Source organism: Lagopus muta, chromosome 2 (genome assembly GCF_023343835.1).
Source record: "Lagopus muta isolate bLagMut1 chromosome 2, bLagMut1 primary, whole genome shotgun sequence".
Lineage (NCBI taxonomy): Eukaryota > Metazoa > Chordata > Aves > Galliformes > Phasianidae > Lagopus > Lagopus muta.
This window is the reverse complement of record NC_064434.1, coordinates 78,866,299-78,891,289: the sequence shown is the minus strand read 5'-3', so window position 1 is coordinate 78,891,289 and position 24,991 is coordinate 78,866,299. Positions and strand designations below refer to the sequence as shown.

Below are 24,991 nucleotides of genomic sequence, written 5' to 3'. Positions count from 1 at the left end.
GGAGTTGTAGTGATTTGTGTATTTTGTGGCCATTGCATGTGTCTGGAAATAATTCAGTTTTTGCTTTTTTGAATTTTATATTTTAAATATATAATTTCTAAATAGCTATGGTAGAGAAATTTGACTATATGCAGCACTGTACTTTCTTGGCCTTAATAAGCATTTGTTACAATGTATAATAATTGTAATGAGTAAAAAACTCCAAACTGATATTCCAGTTTAATTTGGGTCAGAAAAGTCAATTGCTGGAGTGTTTTTGGGTGGTCTGTTAATAGTTCCATCTCTGAGTCAGAAAAAAAACATGCAGTACTTAATTCTTTCCAAGCAATTTATTTCATCCTCCAGCTGTTTTCTATTTAATCTACAAAGTGTTTTTGTCTTGGGGGGAGAAATGACAGAACTTTTTCCAACAACTCCCTTACTACTTTCACAAACTTTAGCTCTAAAAAACTTTAGCATTTTGAACTTAAATGCTGTATGAAATTTCTAGCAACCAAATCTAATAAATTCATATAAGTAAAAGTACTTCACTGAAAATTAGCTTTCTTAATACCTATCTACATCAGTTTTATTGTTATAGTTCAAAACTTCATCTCTTGATTACAAAGTTGGATGTTGGGAAAGATATACCATGTAAAGAACTACAACTTAGACTTCCAAATCATATTTTTCCCTTGTAGAGAGCATTAACATCTCCAAGCATGAAAATTCCACAGGCTCCCTGGGACGTTTATCCTAGTGTCACCCTCATAATGAAAAAGCTCTTCCTAATATTTTATCAACATTTCCCAAGTGCCATCTTATGTCATTAGATACTTGTCCTGTTGCTCTGCATCTCTAAGAGGTATCTGGCTCCATTTTCTTTATACCTTCCCCATCTCTCTGCCACTAGTTCTGCCACCTTTCCGCTCTACCTTGTAATCCATATCTCACCTATTTGGCTATGATACTGAAGGAGACTGGAGCAGAGGTTTTGCCGACGTCAAAGTAAACTATGTCCACTGCTCTCCCCTTGTGCAGAGACCGACTGTCATAGTAGACATCTAGTTGGTTCATTAGGCTCTATCACCCCAGTACATCCATATTAACTACTGTCTTCAAAGTACTTGAAAATAGCTTTCAGGAAGATTTGTTTCATAATTCTCTCAAGGACTCCTGTGTTGCTAAGCAAGCTGTAAGCTCCCCAGACTGTCCTTCTTGCCTATCTTGACAATAGTGTGAGATTGGCCAGTCATCGGGAATCAGCCATGCTAGTTGCGACTTCTCAAAGATGAGAGACGACAGATCTGCAACGGCACTGGCTAGCTCCCATGATGATTTGGTTCCATGATCTTGCAGGTCCAGTTGCCTTGAATACTTATTTTCTCTGTTGAGGGCAATTCCTCTTTCTCACAGACCGAGGGAAGTTATGGAAAAGGGCAGGCAAATTTTAGCCCTAAGGAATGATGAAGAGATTACCTCTGCTTTTTCCATGTCCTCTGTCACTACATTTTCTGATCCACTGAGCAGCAGGACCACAACTTCTCATTGTTTTCTTTTGCTGCCAACATACCTATAGGAAACCCTTCTTGATCTTTGGTTCTCTTGTCATTTTCAACACCAGCTAAGCTTTGATTTTTCTGAGCCATTTGGCCAATGCCTTTATATTCCTTACATGAAGCCCATTCCCTCCTATACCTTCTGTGTACTTTCTTTTTGCAGTTGAGCTTAGGCAGGAGTTGTTTATTTACTCATGCTGGCTTTCTGCCACTCTTCTTTGATTTGACACATGGAATACATAATTGCTAAGCTTTTAGGGGACTAATCAACCAGCTCTCCAAAGCCAATTCCTGAACAAGTTGAAATCGCTTCCGCTGAAGAGTTTCAACTTAATATGCTGAAGCACAAAGTGCATAGTACTTTAGAATCTGGAACAGGAAATCTACCTTGTGCTATGAAGTAACTATTCCAAGGAACAAAATGAGAAAGTGCCATGGGAACCCTGAATAAATCATTGCAAGTTGTTATTTTGCATGATGTATGTGCTTATTGCTTAACACATTCCTATGGCAGAAAACTGAAAATGTTAAGGACTGTTCAGACAGTTATCATAACCTAGTACATCCTGATAAATTCTGGGCTAATTTAATTTATCACTGATTGTCACTAAAGATAGCACAACTATACTTTAACTCCTCAGTTTTATTCCTCTACTCAGTTTTCTTGTAGAATTCAGGAGTACCTTTACAGTTTTTCACTAGTATACATCAATTGTTCATCTCTTAGAATGTGGAGCTTTATCATCACCATAAATAGCTTAAGATATAGACATAATATGAATTCCAGTAGGTGATGCCATCTTAGAGTCTTCTTAAAATAGATAAATAAATAAATAAATCATCCAAGCCAGTCCATGTGGTACTAGGAATGAGCTGCACAAACAGCAACTCTTCAAGACAAGACCAAAAGGAATACTGGTTGAAAACAGCATTTTGAGTAATTTGCCAGTGTTTCTTTTCTAGTGTTCCAGGGCTATCCAGAAGCCTTGAACAAAGTGAAATGACCTTTCAGAGCCACAAAAATATCACCTGTAACTCACCCTATATGATTTCCATAATTGATTACCAACACTCATGAATATGTAAGAAAATCAAGCACCAAAGCGAAGACTGGTGGTAGACTATAAATACAGCAGAATATGTTTCAGTTTTGAGCATCTCAAAGCCAGACTGAATTGACTCCCTACAGAACACAAAGTCCAACTTCAGTATGTGCACCTCAAGCTCAATTTAAGAAACAAAACCTGAATGTTCAGTGAAATAATTCAAGTGAACACTTCCTGCTAGTGTAAAAGCCAGCCCTGCCCTCCTACTTTAGAGCCATTCTCCCTCTCTCTCCAAGGTGCCTCTTTCTTTTTGTACCAGCACAAGTATCTTCTGCTGGAAATAGAAGATTTCTGAGAGAATAATTGTTTCTAGTTGGCTGTAGTTGGAGACCCAAGACATACAAAATGAGAATGGACACAAAATTACTTTCAGAACTGAAGACAAACCCGATTGCTCTGAATTCTCTAAGTAACTTAGCAAAGTACTTTTAGAGCTGTCCCAATTCAAGAGTAATTTCAATTAAGACTGTTTTGAAGTATGCAAAAACTTTATTAAAAAAATCCCAGGGTTTAAAAGTTAGTTTCTCATACCAAAATATTACATTACAGAGATAGTAAGGAAGGTAATTTGCACCACGCACATTCTGTCTGTGAAAGCTATCGCAATTGGCACTATACTTTGTACTCATTTCCAAATGCTAATTATATGGCTCTGTGGAAAATTACAGCACCCACCAATATTGAAATCAGTGAGCTCACCTCTCCCAAACATTGATTTTATAGAAAGGTATTATCTAGAACATCAAAACTTAAATGCACTTGTAAGGTTTTTTCACACCCTATGCTGCTACCTCACTGCTAACCACAAGCCATTGTTCCTTATAAAAGCATTCAGTCAGAGCAGCCTTTCAAAACATTTTTATAAGGACTGTCTTTATTATATTGAATTTTACTGAAAGATCATACTACAACATGTAAAAAAATCCAAGTGTATGGGGAAAGCATATCACGTCTGAAAGCAGCTTGCTGGTTTGTTATGTATTGTTAGAATAAAAATAGTATCTTCCATTATTTTTACTATTTTAAACATGGATAACAACTCCATTGGCCACTTAGGAGAAAATTAAGGGAAGTCTAAAGGTCTAGATTTCTTAATATAATAAATGGGATGTTGCTTCACTTGACAACTATGTAAATCAAATGATTATGAGCCATTAAGATGATAGGTTGCCTGTACACAGCTGAATTAATCTTACTGGCAACTTACTTCTGCACAATCACACTGATAGAGTCTAACACTATGCAGCAGTTCCAGTGAGTTTTAAGTAACTTGAAGTGGCTCATCATTCCGTGATTGCATAAAAAAGTGGCTGCAAACAAGGTACCATGCAACCAATTAATATGTACAGTAGTTACACGGATCTTATCCACATCATCTTAAGTGGCACAAAAATCCCCACCATAAACTTTTGATCCTATTCACTTAATCACTTGTTGGATCTTTTAGCTTGGAAACTTTCCTCAAAAAAAAAAAAAACAAAAACAAAAAACAAACAACAAAAAAAAACATTCTGCCTGCAATCAAAAGCCTGTAGTTAAGGATCAAGTATGTTAATACTCCAGTTAACCTACAGAAATTAACCAGTAAGACTTGGCATTATGGAACGGTTTATAGCTGAAGAAAGTGAAGTGGTGAAAAAATCTGAGTAAGATAATCTCATAGGTAAGACTCTATGAGGATAGATCTCCACACTTACAAGAGCACCGAAGTACCAAAAGAGACAACATGCTCTCAGCCTCCCTTAAAAGTTTAAGTTGGATGCTCTGATACCTTGAACAAAAGGTGCCCATATTGGACTGGGTTACAAGTGTTCAGTCCAGCCGGGTTCAATGTAATTTTCTTGATTTCCACATACAAGTCAAAAAATGTGGAATCAGTTGGAATTGTTTCTAGGCAATCTTTCAAAATCAATAAGATGTAACTCTTTTTGTATTTGACGGATCACACCTATTATGAAAGTTAACTAGTTTTAAGTTATCAGCTATTCATATTTAACTTCTGAGTAAAAGAGGCGAGGATTTGCCAGATAAGACAAGATTGGTTTTTTATTGTAAAGTTGCAACATTTTTCAAAAGTATAATTTGGATTTATTTTTTTTTATTGCATTAAAGTGATCCTCACATAGGTGAGACAGCTTTTCTCAACCTTGCAGCATTTGCCAATACAAGAAAACATTTGAAGGAAGACAAGATCTGGGAGTTTTGTATTCTGTGAGTTTTCAGTCCAGCTTCTGACAAATTCAAGCAGTTATTTAACTCCATTGTAGCTGCTAAATATGACTGCCTGGGTATACGTAAACAAATATTATTAAACAAATATACAAATATATGCTCCCAGTGCCACAAAAGGATATATACATGTGGGACTAAAAAAAAAATCAGCTTAAAGAGGCACTCCTCAAGAGAAACTGAGAATGGCTTGAGTGCTGGACATTCACAGCATATTAATTTCATCCTTACAATAACATTGAAGTAACAATCAACTGTTATGAACTCCCCCACAGCTCCTTCACCGTGCACTGAAAGACTCATATGTAGATACATCTACCTGCATTCATGAATCTGACATGAGTTAATTCTCCCATGCTCTGAACTCCTCGGGAATCAGACTGATTGTTGCAGCTTTTTATCTTCTAAATAGCAACACTTACTAATACAGCTTCTCAATTGGACCCTGCTTACTGACCTAATACATAGGTGAACTAAATTCCAGCCTGTTTGCAAAATAATGCTTAGACATTTCAGATGAACAGGTTAGTACCAGTTAAAGAACAGGAATGTCACAATAAGACATTTTATGGACGACTGTTTTGTTTTTCCTTACTCAAGGAAGAAAATTCCAGAGTAAAATCAGAAAGAAAAAGTCTTAAGACTGACAGACTTCAGTTTGTCCGTGACAAACTGAAGAGAAACAAGAAATACTCACCTGCAAAAAACTTGATGTTTGAGGATTCCATTTCTCTTCTGGCCTCCCATGCCATGTGTTAAGAATGCTTAAACATACCTGAGAAAGTCACATGATTAATACCACAGATAAATACTATAATAAATTTGCTTTGCTTGGGTAGAACAATATGTTAGCTTCACATCAAGTTCCCTTTTTTTTGGCAAATTTTTGTGTAACTTCATTGCAAAAGACAAGTTTATTTCCTATGAAATTAATTTGAAATGAAAGTGGATAAAAGTAATGAGGATAAGGAAGAAGATCATACACTGATAAAAGAACAAAACAAACGCATTACTTTCCTTCAAAGAAAACTTACAGATTCTAGTGGCTCCAAAAATGAATGAATCATTAATATCTGATTCTCTATTTTCTTCTTTAAATACTGTTCTAACACTTGTTTTTAAAGAAAATCATTCTGACTAAGCATTTCAGAGGTGCTCTCTGTCACACTAACAAGGAATTGAAAACACTTATCAACTCTTATGACTTATCTGAATTTTTTGTAGTCAAGTGGATAGAGTTCTGGAACCTTATCATGATGAGAATGGAACAATCAGAAGGGAATGCAATGAGTCAAAATATAAGAAATCTAGATAAGAGTATTCACCGTGACTTAACGCAAAGCATGAGAAAAAGGACAGACATTCTCAAATTTGAATTACATTCAGTGTCTATGTTAAGAAAAAACTCTGTGTCAAGTAATGGAAAGGAAAGATATAGCTTCTGACAACAGTAAGCAAGGGGAACCATGAAAGGCAGTGGAAAAAAGGAAAACCATTGGCCATAAACATCTTGCATTAAAGAAGTTGAGTGCCACTCTGGTACAGTCAAAGCTTTTTTGTTGGTCTTCAGTGGAGATATACAGATAACCATTTTGGTTGTTCTACATAGAATTTCATACGTGCTTATTTTTGATATATGTGGAAGTTGCATCTCCCTGGCACACACCTGATTTTCTATGACATTTTTGGAACCTTCAGAATGGGGTATACCACCACAACATGGAGACTGGGGGCTAGGAAGAGCTCATCATTTGCTTCAGCTTTTAATATAATTTCCAAAAGTTTTAGTATTTTTTAAAGCAAAATGGTTATTCAATCCTTTGTTTAGAGTTGCATTTGCTTTTATAAAGGATAATTTTTCTTCCCTTTAAGAAAAAGCACTTTTGCATGGAGAGAGAGACAAAGTACTTGGCAAATGCAACTAGTTGCAACTGATATGAAACACACTTTGTCCATGGAAGGAATCCTGGGTCACTTAGCTTAAATAGATCTCTGCCTCACTAATTTAGCAAGGAAAGTAAGTGGAAAAGAACATTTCTGCTGATCATTTGATTGTAAAAGGAGAAAAAAAACCAAACCAAGCACCTCTAAATTCAGGGAGTGTGCAATACCTCTCTCAGCTTTTTATACACACTTGAATATTTTAATTAAGAGTCAGTTATGAGCAAATTTTCTTAAGAAAATTTGGAAAAGAAACTGCTATACCACTGAGTAGCAGTAGAACTCAGTACTGTGCAACGTTATAGATGAAGACATGCAGGGTTTTCATGAAGTCATTGGACAAAGTGGTACATTTTTTTCACTAAGGTGCCTGTTAAGCTGCTGATGAACCCTTGCCCTTTTCTTAAACCTTGCTGGCCACGGCTGCACGACAGCAGGACCTGCCTCCACACACACACAATCACAGAGCATCTGAATGAGCAACCTACATTTGGACAAACTACCAGGTTTGCCAAACCCAGAATACAAAACATACCACATTCTGGGGGCAAACATGACTGGAAGCAAAGTACTGAGTAAACGAGTACTTTGTAAAAGTACTTTGGCCTCCCATTCATAAACTGTTTAATCTTGGAAGATCAGAATCATCATGCTTAAGACACAAAACCACTAAAGAACTTAAACGGAGAAGTTTCATCAGTTTCACAAGAGTAAAGTTGACCTACCTTGCCATCATTGTAGAGATTTGGATTAAATCTCACACTGTGGCCTCCAGTTGTTTCCAGATTCACAAGTGGAGGGGAGTTAGGATAATCTTGTGGAAAATACACATCAAACTCAAAGCACCCATTTGCATAAGGGGTGTCTGCTGGACCAGTAATGAGAACCTACCAACGTTAAGAAAGCAAAAAAACAGTTTTCAGAAAGAAACCTTATATTTGTCATCCAGTTGAGATTTCTGCAAATTACGGGAATAATTTTTATTTCCAAACACAACTTATCAGAAATTATTATTAAATATCATCCTCACATACAGGCTATCAGTCTGTTCATTTCAGTAGTCTAGATAACTGAAGATCCCCTGCTAATGTCCATTTCTCCTTACAGATTACAAACGGAAAGCAAAACAGAAGGCGCTAACATGTCTGCCTTCTTGCTTCAGGACAAGAGGTGCTCAGTGTATTTCTCCATACCTACCGTTTTTAACTGACTTAATAACGTAGCATACAAAGATACACTTTTGACTGCAATGGAGTAGCAAAACTACATTTTTCCTTTCAGAGAGGCTAAAGAACAAACCCTGTCCTATTAAGTCTACTTCGCTAACAAAGTCCTCTATTGGTAGACGGATGCCCATCAAGTTCTTGAAAAATCATCAGACTAAAATACCACCAACTATATTAGTTTAGAAGTTGAGATAACAACTGAAGTACAAATGAAATACTTCTGTATCTTCTTATCCACTGAGCTGAAAGAGGGAAATAAAAAAAACATTACCTTCATAATGTCAAGCCGCTCCTCATCACAACGTACGAAAACACTGGATGAAGATGAGAGAGGCAGTGATGTTGAAAGAGTCACAGCTTCTTGTGCAAGACGTCGGGCTCTGGCAGCACTGTTGGCATCACTTGCATTTTTTACCTGAGACATGTAGTGGTAATTTACTTTAAAAACCAATTTTCCATCATCATCTTCAGAAACCATTTCAAATGTATCTAGAAGAGAAAAAAAAAAAAAAAGCCTCAGGAAAACAGTGAAGTTAAGAACAGATCAGTCTTGGATAAAGATTCTGAGTTTTAAAATCAGGAAATGTGTATCAAGAAAATGTGCACTTTGGGAATTAACAGTGATCTCAAAAAACAAAGCATTACCAGTCTTGAGTTAAATGAACTCCTGCAGCAAATTTAGAAGCTCTCATATGCAACTTGTCCAATGTATGCCATTTCTGATTTGGAAGGCTACCAGCTTCTCCAGGCCAGGAATACAATGATATTTATAAATACATAATAATGCTACTAGTGCCAACAGCATTTAATTGTGTCGTGGTTGCAAATGTTATTAGAGGATCATACAAAATTACAGTGAGGTTAATTTTCTTTAGTCATTTAATATACAAAATCTGCAGCTTGGCTGACAGAATGAGAAGCTGCCATTACAAACTTTCCTACCTGCCTATTCCTGGCATACAACTCCACAAACACTTGTGAGGAAAATCCCTTACAAATACAGCAGCAAATAAATGTGACTGCAAATATTGTCACTGCAACTCAAAAAATATTCATAAATATGTGTCTGCAATAATTTTACAGCTCTATTTGGATGAGATACTATTCTTTATGAATTTCTTCAAACACATTCTCTTATGGCCAAAATGAGCACTGATTCTCCCTGTTTTTTCCAAATGCAACATACTGAGTTTCACAAAAAAGCACAGAATGAAGTTTGCGACAGTTCCATTTTACTCTAACACGTTTTCTTCTGAATTCTATTCCATTTAAAAAATAAAAGCCATATTTTTAAAAAATGTACTTTTAATAAGGCTTGATAAAAGCTTTAAAAAAATTATTTTTATATATGAACTAATGTTGCAATAGAATCTCAGGACTGAAAATCTCACAAATCAGTACTGGAATGAAAATATGAACATCATATCTGAATTTTGTGACTGGTTCCATTCACGTAGTATACAGATAATGTAACACATTTCCTATTTGTTCAATGACCACATTAGCTGGCAACCTGAGAATACCGACTTGTATAATTTTCCATGTATGAAAAGTATCATTTAAAAATACCTTAAAATTATTTCAAAATATAATTATGGTATCATTGCAACAGATTATTTCTTATGCACACGCTTTCTAAAATACATTCACACTTCTCAACCTACCAAACTGGAGTTTTTTCATGACAGCCACATACTTTTCTTCAAGAGAGCGTAAAACAGACAATGGTTTGGGCTTCACAGCAGCTTTTTTGGAATATTCAGCCATCTTCTTTTCTGTTAAATAAAATGTGATGATTATTTGTAGTTAATGTAATTCTGGGGCAAATACACCAAACATTTGGGGGATTATTTATCTTGAAATGACATTTTATGATTACAGTATCTGCAAAGAATTCTGAATACTGGGGATCACTCACAACATACAAATCCATTTTTCACAGTATCACAGAATGGCTTGGATTGGAAGGAATCTCAAAGATCATCCAGTTCCAACCACCCTGCTGTGGGCAGAGTTGTCAACCACTAGATCAGACTGCCCATCAAGCCCAGTCTTAGAGCATCCACAGCTTTTCTGGGCAGCCTGTGCCAGTGCCTCACTACCCTCTGAGTGAAGAATTTCCTCCTAACATCTAACCTAAACTTCCCCTCTTTCAGTTTAAAGCCATACCCCTTTGTCACTATCTACCTGTGTAAAGAATCAGCCTCCCTCCTGCTTGTAAGCTCCTTCCAATTACTGAAAGATCATGAAGAGGTCTCCCTGAAGACTTCTCTTTCCCAAGCTAAACAATCCCAACTCCCTCACCTTTCATCATAGGAGAGAGATGCTCCAGCTACTATTTTTTTTTTCCTTTTCCAGGCAGCAGTAGTAATTTAAAGCTTTTACACAGCAACTGGAGTATGGGGAAGGGTTGAGGTCATGGTTCCATGCTCAGCTATGCTGGTTTGCTGCCTCTTCTGTCTCATTTCTTATTCTGGGGGATGGAGAGCTTATGCTATCAGAAACACGTTCTTAAAGTGCTGCCAGTTCTGTTCTGTTCCTTTGTCCCTAAGCACATTTCTCTCAAGAGATCTCTTCCAACAATTTCTTCAACAACCTGATGTTTGCTCTACTGAAGATCAGGGTCCTGACTCCAGTCTTTGCCAGGCCTACATTCCTTAAGATCACTAAATGGACCAGGGCATGGTTGCTGCAGGCCAGGCTGCCTCTGATCTTAACCTCTTTAGCCATCTCCACATTTCTCACTGTTACTTTTCATTATCCAAACAGCTAAATAAAGATGGTTATCTCAGCTCAGGAATAATTCAAGACCAGTGCTGCCATGAGTATTCTTTTACCCACTATCCAGTATCAGGAGCTGGTTATAAACTCCTTCACAAAACACATTCTCACCAATTACATCACTTCTCCTTAGTTTTCCTTACTAGACAATCAGGTGGTTGGTTGGCTATATGCAGTTCAATCCGCAATTCAGATTTTTATTCTGCCTATAAACATGCTAATTCACAAGGTTTAGCTTTAATAGCAGAGGCCTTGCTACTATAGGTTATATCTCCTGTCTTCTAACAGGAAAAACAATGTACTACATAACGGTGCAGAAGGTTATGAGATGTCCTCTAACTTGATTTATTCTATATCCTGATTTTAGAATTTAAGACTAATGCAAAGCTCCAGACAGCTGCACTTGAAAATGTAGCCAGTCACTGCAGCTGGGGGGAAGTCTTTTCTCTTGCTTTTAAACCAATTTTAAATTATCTGTCAATGAACAAATAAAAGTATTTCTATTTTACCTTGGTTTGCCTGGCGTAAACTGGTGGTAGCAGCATAAACTATCTCAGCAGTCTTCTGGATGTCTGGTACCAAAAGTGTCAGTCCCTCTGGTTCTTGATCAGAAGTATCGGGCTTTACCCCTGCTTTAGCCTTGTCTTTTTTAGACCTGTGGATGTACAAACATATTTATATATTTTGATTGTGATAACTCAGTCCTTAGCACAATACTCAATTACTGAAATGAAGATGTTATATTTAATATTAACATTGCCTGTTTCAGAATTTAACACTTAAGAGCTGGAATAAATTTACATTGTTATACTGCAAAACTTAGAGATTCTAATGGTAATGAGCACTCCCTGCCTCATCCTCCCAGCTCTCTTCTGTAAATATTTTAATATCACTTACAGATTACCTTGAATTGGAAGGGAACCATAAGGATCACTGAGTTCAAGGCCTCTTTCTCCTTTATGGAGGACTCTTCTTAAAATATCTCTATACCCACCAGAACACAGAACAACTGCAAATTCTCCAACCAGTATCACAAATGCAGGGTTCTGATGCAAGTCACATCAGCTCACTGAATGGAAGGATTTAGGATCCTTGTTCACTAAATGGATAGATTCAAAATCCTCATTCACTAAATGGAAGGATTCAGGGTCCCAGAAAGATCCTTCCTTTGCAATAGCCTATAACCTGAGGTCTGCACTGTGCTGAAGGTTACAACCTTGCGAGTCACCAGAGATGCTTCCCTGCAGAGGTGACGACACCCACAGAGACTCACTGCTCCTGCAGTAGATGATGGCATGGTGCATGTGTGGTGGAGAAAAGAATGCTGTACTGAAAAGATGGTTAATAAAAATGGACATTGACTCAGTTCCATACAGACTCCAAATGTAATCTGAACTGAGTGTTCAGCCTAACCTGCCCTTACAGGAGCAGCCTGGGAAACTGCTCTGCATTGCATCACTTAAAATGAACAAAGTTATGGTGAAGATCTAAACAAGATAAACAGCCAAGAAGCAGCAGCTTTCTTTCCCACTACCATACCTAGAAGCAAAACAAAGCTACCTTAGCAAGAAGAATTAGCAATGCAATGCTTTGATGTTCCAAACATATATTTTGATAAATATCAGTTACGCTTTATTTTGAACTAGATGTAAATAATGCAGAAATAACTAATCTCTAAAGTATTCAAAAGAGATGATTACATCAATAACAAAAGTCTTTGCACTATACCTTATAAAATAAAAACATCCCTAGAGCACATTAATAACAAAATTCATTACTGCAGCATGATACAGTTTCTGTGTTCCAGACTTGATCCAAACTGATGTTAGCCCATTGATGACTTCAAGCAACTCTGAGCTTTCAGATCCTCCAAGTCAGGAGGAACACACTGAAGGCAAACAGCATAATTCAGAGTTTAAGAAACAGTTTAAAAAACAGCAGCTGCCTCTCCCATTTACACCATCTGAAGTCCTTATCACTGCCTTTTTCCTTGTGGAAATCTAAGCCAAGATTTTTTAAATAGCTCGTGTTAAGGTTTGATATGTGTATTTGAGTTCACTAAACATCGGTGATAACTGACATCTCAGACACGCTGGCAGGCAGCAGTTCCAGGAGAGGTGTACACAGTTAGCAGTGCTTGCTGTTGGTGTAGAACTCTTATACTCTTTAGTACAAAATCTTGGAGAAAAATTTCTTTCCTCATTTTGCCTTCCTATCCTTACTTGATTCAAATCTATTGGTATCTAGATTAGAATATCAGCTTATTGTGATGAATCCTGCACAGTTGAGGCTGCTTCAGGACTACCTTATATACATATATTCAGTTATTTACACAATTACTTGGAGATATTAACAGTGATTTTTAGGTTTGCAGTTTATTTACAATCAACATATGGTAAATCAAACAATTCCCTAGTCTCCAGATGGGGAAGTCTGTCAAGGATTCCCCAGTGGTATAGACTTTCTGATATACACTGATTACAATTTTTGAAGTTCACAGAGTTTTGTCATCACTTGCCTCCTGAGACAGAAATGAATTTCATTGTCTGTGCACTATTATAGCTGACTTTAAGGTTATTTTACAGCAGAAGATCACAGCAGCCCTTTCAAAAATCACATCCTCATAAAATAGTTCATTATGACTATTTAATGAATGCAATTAAAAAATAGATTAGGTACACTAAAAGGTTAAATCTCGTATGGAAGCTCTGGAACTGCTGCTGGAGGTGTGCATCTGGTCCATGCACCCACCTTAGGTAACAACAAGAATGTTCACACTCCCTGGCGTGGAAAACCCAGGAAACATAAACGATTTCCATCCTGAAATGGCTATAAAAGGCATGAAACAAACGTAACGTAAAGCTCAAAATGTGGAAAGTTGAATGGGGTTCACATACAGCTGATGAACGGGGGACTCAGTACACCCAGAACTAAACACGGAACACTGGAGTACCTTGTGGCCTGCTGAGGCCTAGCGGTCTCCTGCATGGAGCCTGAGAAAGAAATACTTGTAACAAGATTCTGTTGGGTTTGATGTTGGAGGTCAGAAGCAGGACTTTCAGGGCAGTGTTGGCACATTGCTCTCAGGACAAATTTACAGCAATACAGAAGACCATTTTCTGGTCCCTAAACCTATATCTTAATATAATCTCAAACACATGATATTATTTTGTGTCCTAACAAAAGAAACCCGCATAGGTGAAGTATTCTCCCATCTGTGAGCATGTGTAATACAGGCAAAACAAATTATTAGCTGCAGAAACATTGTCCTCCCTTCTTGGTACCGTCACCACTCTATCCTGCTGCTGCAGCCCTGCCAGGACTCAGAGCTGCCGCTCTCCATATCGTGTGTCATACACAGGTCTCAGAAGGCCAAAGAGATCCCAGCTGGGGAGAGGGAGTTGCTAAGAATTGCAGACGCTCTCCCAAAACTATGAATGAGGAGATCATACTGAAATTGAAGTGATAAATACAGCAGGATCCTTCCATCTTTCCTGCACTGTAGCAGCCTGCACATATATTTATGCACACATAAAAACTAGCAGCGTTACCACAATCCTGAGCTCTGAGTTTTTCAGTATTTCGAAGTATCCGAAGAACCAATAATACTCATGAATAATAAACTAAGATAGAAAATACAATCATTTGACTGTTTTGAACTGTATCTTATCTATTTTTAGAAAACATTTACATGTCTGTGTTATGCTGTACATTTCTTTCCACCAAGATTGTGTATATGCAGCAAAATGCATCAGTTAATTAATACAGGTCAAACCTTTGTTTAAATGTTACAACTTTCAGAGTCGAGCAAGAGCCAAATATTTAATTAGGACTTAGAAACTTGCCTTGCAGTTTTTCACCCACTGAAGGAAAAGTGGACAATATCCTGTCAGCTCATATTTAAAAGGATGACAGTAACTAATACATTTGCTAGAGAAGACAGCAGTGTACATGCTAATAATTTAAGCCATTAATTTAGTTTGTGCTGGAAGATGACATCCTTCTTTTCACGCCGTGCTAAATGAATAATGAATGATACACTCCCAAGGCAACTTTAATTTTTAAAGCCAATACTTAGAGTTACTCACTCATGCCAGGTACTTAGAGGTAAACGTGACAATATGGAATGATACATTTATCAAATTACTCACAAAATAAAAGCAGTGAACCATTCTGTACTGCAGAGACGTTGCTTGGAACAGAATTCTACTCCATTTTATACTGATGGACACTTTGTTGTGATTAAATTGCCATGAGATCGGTATCACCCAGCCCTAATGCCAGACACCAAATAGATGCACATTCCTTCCAGTAACCTCCAGATTTTTAAACCAATATCCTGAAATGTGGCAAAACAAACAAGGGAACCTGCCTTTGCAAATAGAACTGAGAAAGCCTAGTAGCCTCCTCTGAGATGGCTCCGCACACGCATCCTCAGCTGCTTCAAGCACTGTATTTACAGACTGTAAATTGAAGATTTCAACAAGGATTGCAGGACTGCTCCCTGCCACCAATCATGAACCCTGAACATGAGAATTCCCCAGAAAAAACTGGTAGTGGTTTTGTCTCTTAAAAAACAACAATTAAATAATTACACCCAAATTCTTGGGACTTGATTAGAAAGGAAACTGTCATTTGCAGAATGCACCGTTTCATTTAGAAGTTTGTAGAAGATCAGTCAATGCACTGAAAAGTTATAGCAGAGAAAATGCCGCAGGCTCAGCCGATTATATTCTAACTTCTCTGCACAACAAAAAAAACACAGAGCTCTAACAGCAAAGTGACAGGCAGGGTCAGATACTTTCAGACCATCCTGGAACTGTGCTGCATTAACTCTTAGCAGCAGAATGACAAATGACAGAAGTGTATAAGACTAAGGAATTCAGGTCTCCCTGAAGCAGTTACCACTTGGGTGGCCTGGGTGTCATGGAAAGTAAAAGCATTTCTAGTTAGGAATTTCTAGACATAGGCTTGCTATGTTCCACGTTACACAAATCAGACATCAGATTATTTTGTCTAACTGAAGCATTTGCCACAGACTTCACAAAGTAAATGGCTGTTCATACATGCCTGCTTTGCTGCACAGAGTTCTCTGCAGCAGAGGACAGGAGAAGAACAAATGTCTCAAACTCACCTTCGGGACAACCCTCTTGGAAGCACTGCAGTTAGTGATGGCTTTGCCTCCCTATCAGACCAACAGCCATGAGAGCGGCTGATTCCTAAACATCTTCTCCATTATCCAGAAGGTTCTTGACTTTTCAGTTCAGTATTATGGCATTTGAAGATAATGAAACTGAATGCTAACTGGAACCCAAAACCAAACTGTTCCCTTTGAATTTTGGATGGAAGTCATGTTCCAACATGGAAGCGACGCTTGGTAGACATGCAAGTAGAACTGCTGTTCAGTTAAAGGAAAATGTTGTCTTTGAAAGCAGCTCCCATAATTATGTTGTTCTTATGGCATTTGACCTAAGAAGGGCAACAGATTGTCCCATTTAAGTAATTCATGCCAACACTTGCTTATATTGCTGGCAAACCTTCAGCTAAAAGGCTGAGAACGAAAACCTTCCACTCCAATGATTCCAGGCTGTCCAGGCTGTTGGTATTTTCATTCCAGTTTATATACAGCTATACAGCTTTAAAGACAAACAGTATTATGCTTAAACCAATGAGCAAAAGGCATATAGATAATATAACTGAACCAATTACAATTTAAAAAAAAAAAATCATCAGTTGTTAATACTGACAATAATTCTATGCCCAACGAATTATTCTTCATTTTCAGATCCTAAGATGACACTAAAGAACTATTAGTACCATGTTTTATTTTATCAAAATGAAAAAGAGTTTACGAGAGTAATGGTCAAGTGCTATTCTCACAGAGAATCTTTTTAGACTTTAACTTAGGGAAATAACATGAGAAGGCACAGGTTTCCATGCCCATTATATCTGAGACCACCCAACAGATGCCCAGACTAACAAAACAAGAAAGTATTTATACTGGAAATGAATTACACAGAAGCCAAATACAATTTTCTTTCCTATTTTAAGAGGATTACATAGACTCTGATCTTCCTATGACTGCCACAAAAGTGGGAAGTTCTTGGACAGGTATCGAACATAAAGTAATATTACTCTCTTTCTCTTGTATTAAGTCAGCAAGAAAATCACACTGTGGTACTACACGCTTGATGCAAGACTACAAAGCTAAGGCAAAAAGGAGAAGAGAAATTCACAAGAAATTAAGCCCATCAGCAACTACTAGAAATTATTCCAAATAATAGGATTCCTGCTCAAAATTTCAAGTACTAATTGGCACGTGTTCTCAGTTTACAATGGGAGAAAAATATTTTACATACACCTTTTTCAGATATTGTATTTATCTCTGTCTCATGATATTTCAGCATATGCCTAGGGAGGTCATTTCATTTTTTCAGGCAAATATGAATATTGTTTCTTAATGAGCCAACTTCATATTGGAAGCAATTGATGAACCTAAGAAACCTCTTAACTGCTGGTGGCAGAAAATTATTAAGAGATTAAGAATGGGAATCTGAACTGCAGCATTTGCCTTTCAGTTCTCTCACTTCCCTCAGTCAGGGCATAAAAAGCTGATTCAACCATCACAAAAAGCCCCATACTCAAATCTTCAGCTCTGGAAACCGGAAAGGCTGGAGACATCCAGAAAGAGATGAAAAATTGGTTGCGAAATCTGTACCAAGTCCAGCACCTGCCAGAGGCACAAGGGATTGGGAAGCATGCAGGAGCTCCTTGCTTCTGTGAGTGCCAGTCCAGTGACTGTTCCCTTCAAGCAACAAACACATGCAGCACCAACTTATTTGGTCAACTGATTTAAACGAAGTCTTCTCACACTTGTCGCTTGCCTGGTGAGCCATAACAAAAGTGCAACCTTTCATGTAAATCAACAGTTAGGTTCAGTAACAGCAGAATTTCAGATGATAAGCCAGAATTCTGCAGTGTGAGAATCAAAGATCAAATTCATCTGATCACTCAGAATTGCTTTGAGAAGATGGCTTGGTCTTTGAAACAGAACAGCCAGAAACCGCAAAGAACCAAAAGAAAGACAAAACTAAGTTGTTTGGGCTGTTAGAATTATACAAAATGGCATTATATTTATCCAAAACATGCAGCTTTTCTTTGTCAAGAGTGAATTCAGAAAGGGAAAAACAATTTAGCAATACAGGTACTGGTTGTTACTGAACAGAACAGGAAAAAGACTGCTGGTCTAAACCTTACTGTTGTTAAGATCCATGGCCCAACCAGCCTGGGACAGATAATAGGACAAGAATACCAGGTCTGATAAAGCAAAACTGGCATGTAACCATAGAGTAGAACTGTGGAGCAGAATCATCAAGGAAAAATGCAGCTACCAATTAGCCTGAGTTCACACATTCTGTGGAAAAATCTGTATTTATTACTGGCTTTTTAAAAAGGCAATAATAAAGGGTGGTACCAAGAGACTGGTCTTACTGAAACAAGCTGTCATTTATGACTTGGCTGCATAACTTTCCTTAAGAAGTCCCCTGAACTCTGTATGGTGCACAGAACAAGCCTGTATGGCTTTATACTGCAAGCCTCATGCAGCCAGATAGCATCACTGCAGAGAAGGGATATTTGGACACTTTTCCATTTGTTTGTTAATGGCTCTGTCAGACTGCAGGAGTGTTTGACAAGAACTGTCAAGTGTGGAGTTTCTTGGAAAAGGGTAGAAGACCTTGAAACCTGGCACATACAGCTCCAGGGCATTCATTTGTAATTTCAAATCATCTTCAGCATACCAGCTCACTCTAAAGCTCATGTTAATGGAAAGATTAACTGTTGTAGAATCACCGTGTGCAGAAGCATTCTTTACATACGTAGTGCCAACAGATAATGCTAGTCAAAAACCTTCAGCTATGTTAGGCTTGCAGTACACAGTAGAATTCTCACTACAAATAACAGCTAAGTCTTTTGCCTTCTTAATCTTACACTTCGTGACAGAACCCAAAAAGGCTTCTCTACTAACCAGTTAGCCTCTGACAGACAATCCCCTGAGGAATCCTTACTCAACGGGTATCCACTGAGGAATCCTTACTCAATGGATAAAGGAGCACAGTAGCACATACAAGAAACCTGGGATATTTCTGGTAGAAAATGTCATCTCGTTTAATCCTCCTCAATCCCACCCTTTACAGAATGGGCATGTTTAAATAGCTTCCAAGGATGCTCCTGCTTTCAGACTGACAGCAGGAAATGTAAAGTCCTCACTGAAAAAAGAAATTTGAAATGTGAAGCTCCTAGACTCTTAAGCAGCAGTCCTCTTTCCAAAAAAAGTATGAAACCCACCAACTTATTTGTGTCATGGAAAACAAATTCTAGTAAGTAACACAATAAATTAGAATATATACATAGTAAAGACAAAGATATGTTCTCAGTCTGGACAGTGGCGTAACGGCTGTGATAATGAGAACAATTACCTCAATCGGTTGGTATAGGTATCTACACAGGTCTTCATTTTAGCTAACAAGGTCCCAACAGAAGCTTGTGACTCCAACTGTTCTTCTTCCTCTTCGCTATTTTCTCCGGATAGAGGAAGCAGTAATGGCACCATTGACGTGCAAGATGCGATAGCACGGAGTAATTCCAACAGGGCTCGGTAGAGAGGGACGTGTCGGGCCATATCCAAAACTAGGAGAAAAAACAATTCACATTTATTACTAAAACTATATAAAACTAATTAAAATGTTAATGACAGTTATATAACATGGTATTTTGTAACAGTCATTTAAAATTTATGTTAAGTTTTAATTGACTTGTCCGGAATAAATTGGGAAGATACCTAGAAAACAAAGGTTAGCAAAAGACACAAGAGGACAAAAGAAAAAGTGCTAATGAGTACACAGTAGATTAGCACACCAACAATTACTTTCTGGAAGCTTATTACACAAACCTGGCTCATGGTGTATGCTGGCAGAGATGGCAAACAAATATCTATAGGGGAGAAACTCTAACCTTTTACTCCCAGACAAAGTGAAAAGCTATATAGTGTAGCACTGCAGCATTTGGCATTCTAATAGCATAAGCATTAATAAAGAAAGACTTAAGTATCATCCATTTTTATCTATAGTTACATTCTCCTTTGGGAAAATTTGTCTGCATTACTGCAGGAATATTTACAGTCATGAAATAAATTTACCTGCTCAGAGGTCTAGCTTTTCTCCTTTCCAATTAACATCACCTTAAAAAACAATTATGCATTCTTCAGAGCATGCACTATTTGAAAAGGATGCATATTTTATCTGCACACTTGTGAACTACAAACCAAAAGGATGAATAAGAATATATACTAGAAGGCAAAGTTCACTGTTCTAGTGTTGCTCCGAATGAGAAGAGTAACTGAGGCAGTACACAGCTATCAGCTCTTCTAAGTAGGAAAGACATGCAGAGACACTCATGATTCTAATGGATTCTCTAGCACCACATTGTTTGTTTTTCTTTTCCACTTGCCTGGACAAATATGCAATGGATGTCATTTCAACTGACTTTATATCATTAATAGAAATCCTGAAAATGTAGCAATACTCAGATACTTTAACACAGCTGCTTCCTCTGTCCCCAGGACATACTATTTTTAACCTAACTGCAGAAAAAAAGCCATTGCTCTAGTTCAAAGTGTTTACAAATGACTGAGTTTGATAAAATACATTTCTGCTTTTTCCAACACACACACACAAAAATTAACTGACAACTTGCATTAGGACAGAATGAAGCACAGAATAACTCTTTAATGTTTCATTTAGCACATCTCACCCTCCAAGCTACAGCATATCACAAACTCTCACGTCCCATTACCAATCCCTTAGCACTAAATGCAGCATGATGGCTCAGGATAAATAGCCAACTAAAATGCAACGTGCAAGTTTATCCAAGTTTTCAGCTGGACTTCCCTCTTCTTTGATTAAAGTTTGCCATTTGTATTTTGAAACTACTGAAACACCCCAAACACTTGACTGGGCAAAATTTTTTTTGGTTGAACAGAAGGAGGATTTATTGAAACAAAGCATTAATCCGTCAGGTCTGGTATCACAGCTCTGAAAACACCTTGTGCTTAAACATATCATATTTAAATCAAACCCCAATGATTTTAAACATTGGCATTTGAAAAAATCACCTTCCTATTTTCCATAATATATATATAAAACACACATTCATTCCTTATGCTCACAGCCTACTCTGCAGTGAATAAAGACTGCTCCACTGAAAAATCCCTCAAATGTAAAATGCTCAGTAAAGCAACAAGAACAGGTCTGAGGTGAAGAGGTCTGTGAAGGGCTGGTACATCTGGGCTCCTGGAGAAAAAGCGTGAGGGGAAAACAAAGAGATGAGATAAAATGCCCTGGTGTATCCCTCCTCAAAGTCCACCTCCAGCCTGCAGTGCTGAAACATACAAACAGCAGTCTGCTGTCAGACAGCTGGGGAAAGGATAAACCCCAACCTTTTGATAACCACAGCAGTTCACTCCTGGAAAGCTTTGCTCTTTCTTTAATTTAACCAACAAATTTTCACAAGGCCAGAAAACATCATTTCAAATCCTTCAGTGCCTGTTTGCCCTCTCCTCCTTGGCTGGATGGAGAGCTACGTTCAAATTCACTGCTGTGAGAGAAACTGAACTGACATTAACTTTAACACACAAATGTCTTCTAGGAAGAAAGGACAGAATTTATGTTTTTATCAGGTTCAACTAACTTACACTGCTTTGCAATTGTTCCCTTGTGAAGCAAATGAAAACATTTGCTTGGTTTCAATTTAAACACTCTACTTTTAGGGAACAGCTACCATTTTTTAGTTTTATTTTTTACTTTCATGTTTATCACTGTTTTTAAAATACTGCCTTCTAGACTCTTCTATCTCAATTCCTTGTTCTCACTGTGTCTTACTCTACTTTTGTTCATTATACTTAGTAAAGATTATGATCTGTGCAAGTATGCTTGTCCAAAACACCAGAAAAGAATTCCCCGTAGTCCCCAGTGTAAAACCAAACAGAGAGGAAAATTTTCTCTCTTCAGAACTGGATATCTGGGTGAGTGTAAAACTTGCTGTAAAGAGCTCAAAATCGGCAAACTGCTGTTCATTATATTTATTGGGCAGTTCTTCTATTCCTTGTGCCTCGTTCACTTACAATTGAAAGAAGATGCCAAACTGACTGCAGCATCTGTTTTCTGAAATAAGATGACTCACAATCTCGACATTTATTTATAATTAGAAGTTCCCAAGTGGATTATGCTCCATTTTTAAGTCACCATGCTTAAGCCACTAGGAGTACACAATGCTTCTCTGTAAAGGAGCCACCTGGCCCAGCTCTGCTGCTGTGTCCACCCTCTGCTGCCTGGACCAGCAACATGCACTCATGTGGCCACAGAATCTCCCAGCAGTGACACAGAGCACAGCAAAGCCTCTATGGTCAGCCTGGAGCACCCGGGCTCCAGCATCATCTTCATTGCTCCTAGAGTTTGCAACATACTAAGTTAGCTGGGATCCATGAGATACATGTCTTTCCTTTAGATATCATTAGCTGTGTAGATGGGAGAGTACTTCAGAAATACAAATTATATGGCTCTTTAAAAAAAAAAAAAAAAAAAAAAAGGAAAGTCATTTAGATCCTGTATTTAAGTCCTTTAAGGGAACCAAAATTAAAAGGACTCAGATTTTCTCCATGTAGTAATGCGGAGAAAAACATACAATGCAAATCTGAAAATTAAGAAATCCCATTTCCATCAAATAGAAGCAACGGTACCTTTAGACTTCCATCCTTATGTACCTGTACCTCTCTGTCCATAATCACAGCAATTTGGCTTTTAAGCAAATATAAACACCAGTGAAGAACAAGTGTTACAAAGTAAGCCACTGCTGCTGCAGCATTGCAGCATACCTTGGGAACACATGGAACTTGTCTTCTGTATTACTGAATTGGGCAATACAAGTTTACAGTAACATTTTATTGATGTTAAATACAGCGTCTTCTTGTGTTGGATTTTCTTTTCTACATATCAGAAAATAAAAATAAGTAGTTTTGCTCTCAGAGATGCTATAATTTGAATAGTATTAGTACATCTTAAATATATCAGAATTACTTTTATATGGGTGCTTCACTTGTATAAGGCAGCACAAACAGCATTTAAGTTACATGGGCACATACATGAGCATACCAAACAGCAAATACACTGCATTCCTAAGAAAATGAAAACAGGAGATTGAAATTCTTGGCTTGGTAATAAATGACAGATGGATACATTACCCAGGATTCTCTGCTATTCCAGCACCAAAAATATTATCCAATAATCACAAATATCTGTTAGTCTCCTGCTGCAGTATTTGCAATTTTGAAAGGCAAAGAAGCCTAAAAACAGGTCAAAAATGGCAATTCATAAAACCAAGCTTCCCTCGTACCTCAGCAGTGAGCAGTTCTGACTGGGGGCTGGTGGAGGGGTGAAGAAACTGAAGTGATTTTAAGAAGTCTCCACTGTCAGAAGGTACTGAGCATCTGTCTTTGGAAAACGCCCATCTTTCACAAATACCAAAAGGTTGCGGGATATGAAAGCACCTACCACATCGCTGAAGAGTTCTCAACACAATCCAACTATTCCTGGAAAATAACTGACTTAGGTTCAAAAAAAACTGTGTGTGATTTTAAGAGATTTGGATTGCCTTCCACATGTATTGATGCATCACTGATACAGCTCTACTTCTTAAAAGACCTAAGTCTACCCATATGCAATTATAACCTCAATATATGAAAAAGCACGTGAGGACAGGTAGCTTCATAGGATCAAGGTATTGCCTCAAATTATGTAGGTATCTGTAACAAGGTAATGCCCCTGTGGCTCTAATGCATTTGCTTTCTTTTAACATTACACAATATTCAAACAAAGAATAGCCAGGCCTAATGGCCCATTAAATAGATAATACTGAGCAGCAATAAATTTTTCTGCAATTCATTTAACAACCTCAGTACAACTTAACTGGGTATGAGTAAGATTATAAAGCTTATTTCCATTGCAATGGACATTTAAAACATAATACAAAGAATAAACATATTTATTTTATAATAAAAGAAATGATTAGTATAGTATATGCACTATATTAAAAATGTTCACACTTTACAGTAGATTGAAAAAATAGAGAATTTCTAAGAAAATGATGACAAGTTGTGCTTTATAGGGATCTAATGTGAACGTATTCCCACTGCGATTCTCACTATGACTAAAACAGGAATTTCTACCCCAAAGTGCTTGTAAGGGTAATGTAAAACAAGGCAAAACAGACGCCTGTGGAACAACCACCACCTAAACAAAACCAAAACCCCTCCAAACTGGTTTTAAGTGCATCACATGATGTACACATTTCTGGCTTCTGTAGCACAAGGAAAGTATATCCTGTTGCCACTGCTGAAGGAAACAAGGCTGTGCTGGCACCAGGCACTCCTTCCAACTTCCTGCAGTTCCTACAGCAGCCATGAGCCATGTTTAAAAGGAAACAACAGAAAGGAGAAGGGCATTCTGTACAGAATGCACAGACTAGAAACAAGAAATATGAGGTTAAACCTAAAATTCCTGCAAGTAGTATGGCTTGCATTTAATAGACCAAGAGAGGAGAAAAAACAGATTAAAACTTGAACAAAATGACTTTTATAATCCATGATAAATTTGAATTCTGATTTTTACAGTAATGTTCTCATCTCCCATACTAAGAACTTTGCTTCTTGCATGGGGCACTTTTCAGAGACCCAAAAGCCTCCTCTGTGTCTCACTTCCTCATTTGATTTGGATCTACTTTTCCCCTAAAAGATAAAACAAATTAGACTTCACATCTTCCTATAAAGACAAAAAGTATTTGTTCTTTACCTTCCTGTCCAGAAATAAAAACTCTGCCTCCATTTCAACTAATATGCAAGAAAGGTACCAATATTTACACAGAACAACTCTATTATCACTCTTCTATTTACATCAGGCATAAAGGCTCAAGGTTTGCTACACTGCATTCAAAACAAAAGAATCCAATTACCAACAAAACCAAACAACCCAACCACAGAACACTTTTGCACTCCAAGAAACAGGGTTTTTTTTTGTTTTTTTTTTTTTTTTTAAAATAGTAACAAAGTTAAAAAGACATT

General features: G+C 37.5%; 1 protein-coding gene across 7 annotated transcripts in view; it reads right to left on the bottom strand.

The window, feature by feature from the left end:
* The window catches only part of BIRC6 (baculoviral IAP repeat containing 6), a 167,700-nt gene that overhangs the window by 6,426 nt on the left and 136,283 nt on the right, over positions 1-24,991 (bottom strand). For all 7 annotated transcript variants that reach the window (XM_048938004.1, XM_048938007.1, XM_048938008.1 and 4 more), the window contains exons 66-71: positions 19,299-19,509; positions 11,331-11,476; positions 9,705-9,815; positions 8,312-8,529; positions 7,540-7,701; positions 5,571-5,648 (exon numbers count right to left, since the gene is read on the bottom strand). In XM_048938004.1, the coding sequence (XP_048793961.1) occupies positions 5,571-5,648; positions 7,540-7,701; positions 8,312-8,529; positions 9,705-9,815; positions 11,331-11,476; positions 19,299-19,509 (926 nt within the window). The remainder of the gene's footprint in view (positions 1-5,570; positions 5,649-7,539; positions 7,702-8,311; positions 8,530-9,704; positions 9,816-11,330; positions 11,477-19,298; positions 19,510-24,991) is intronic.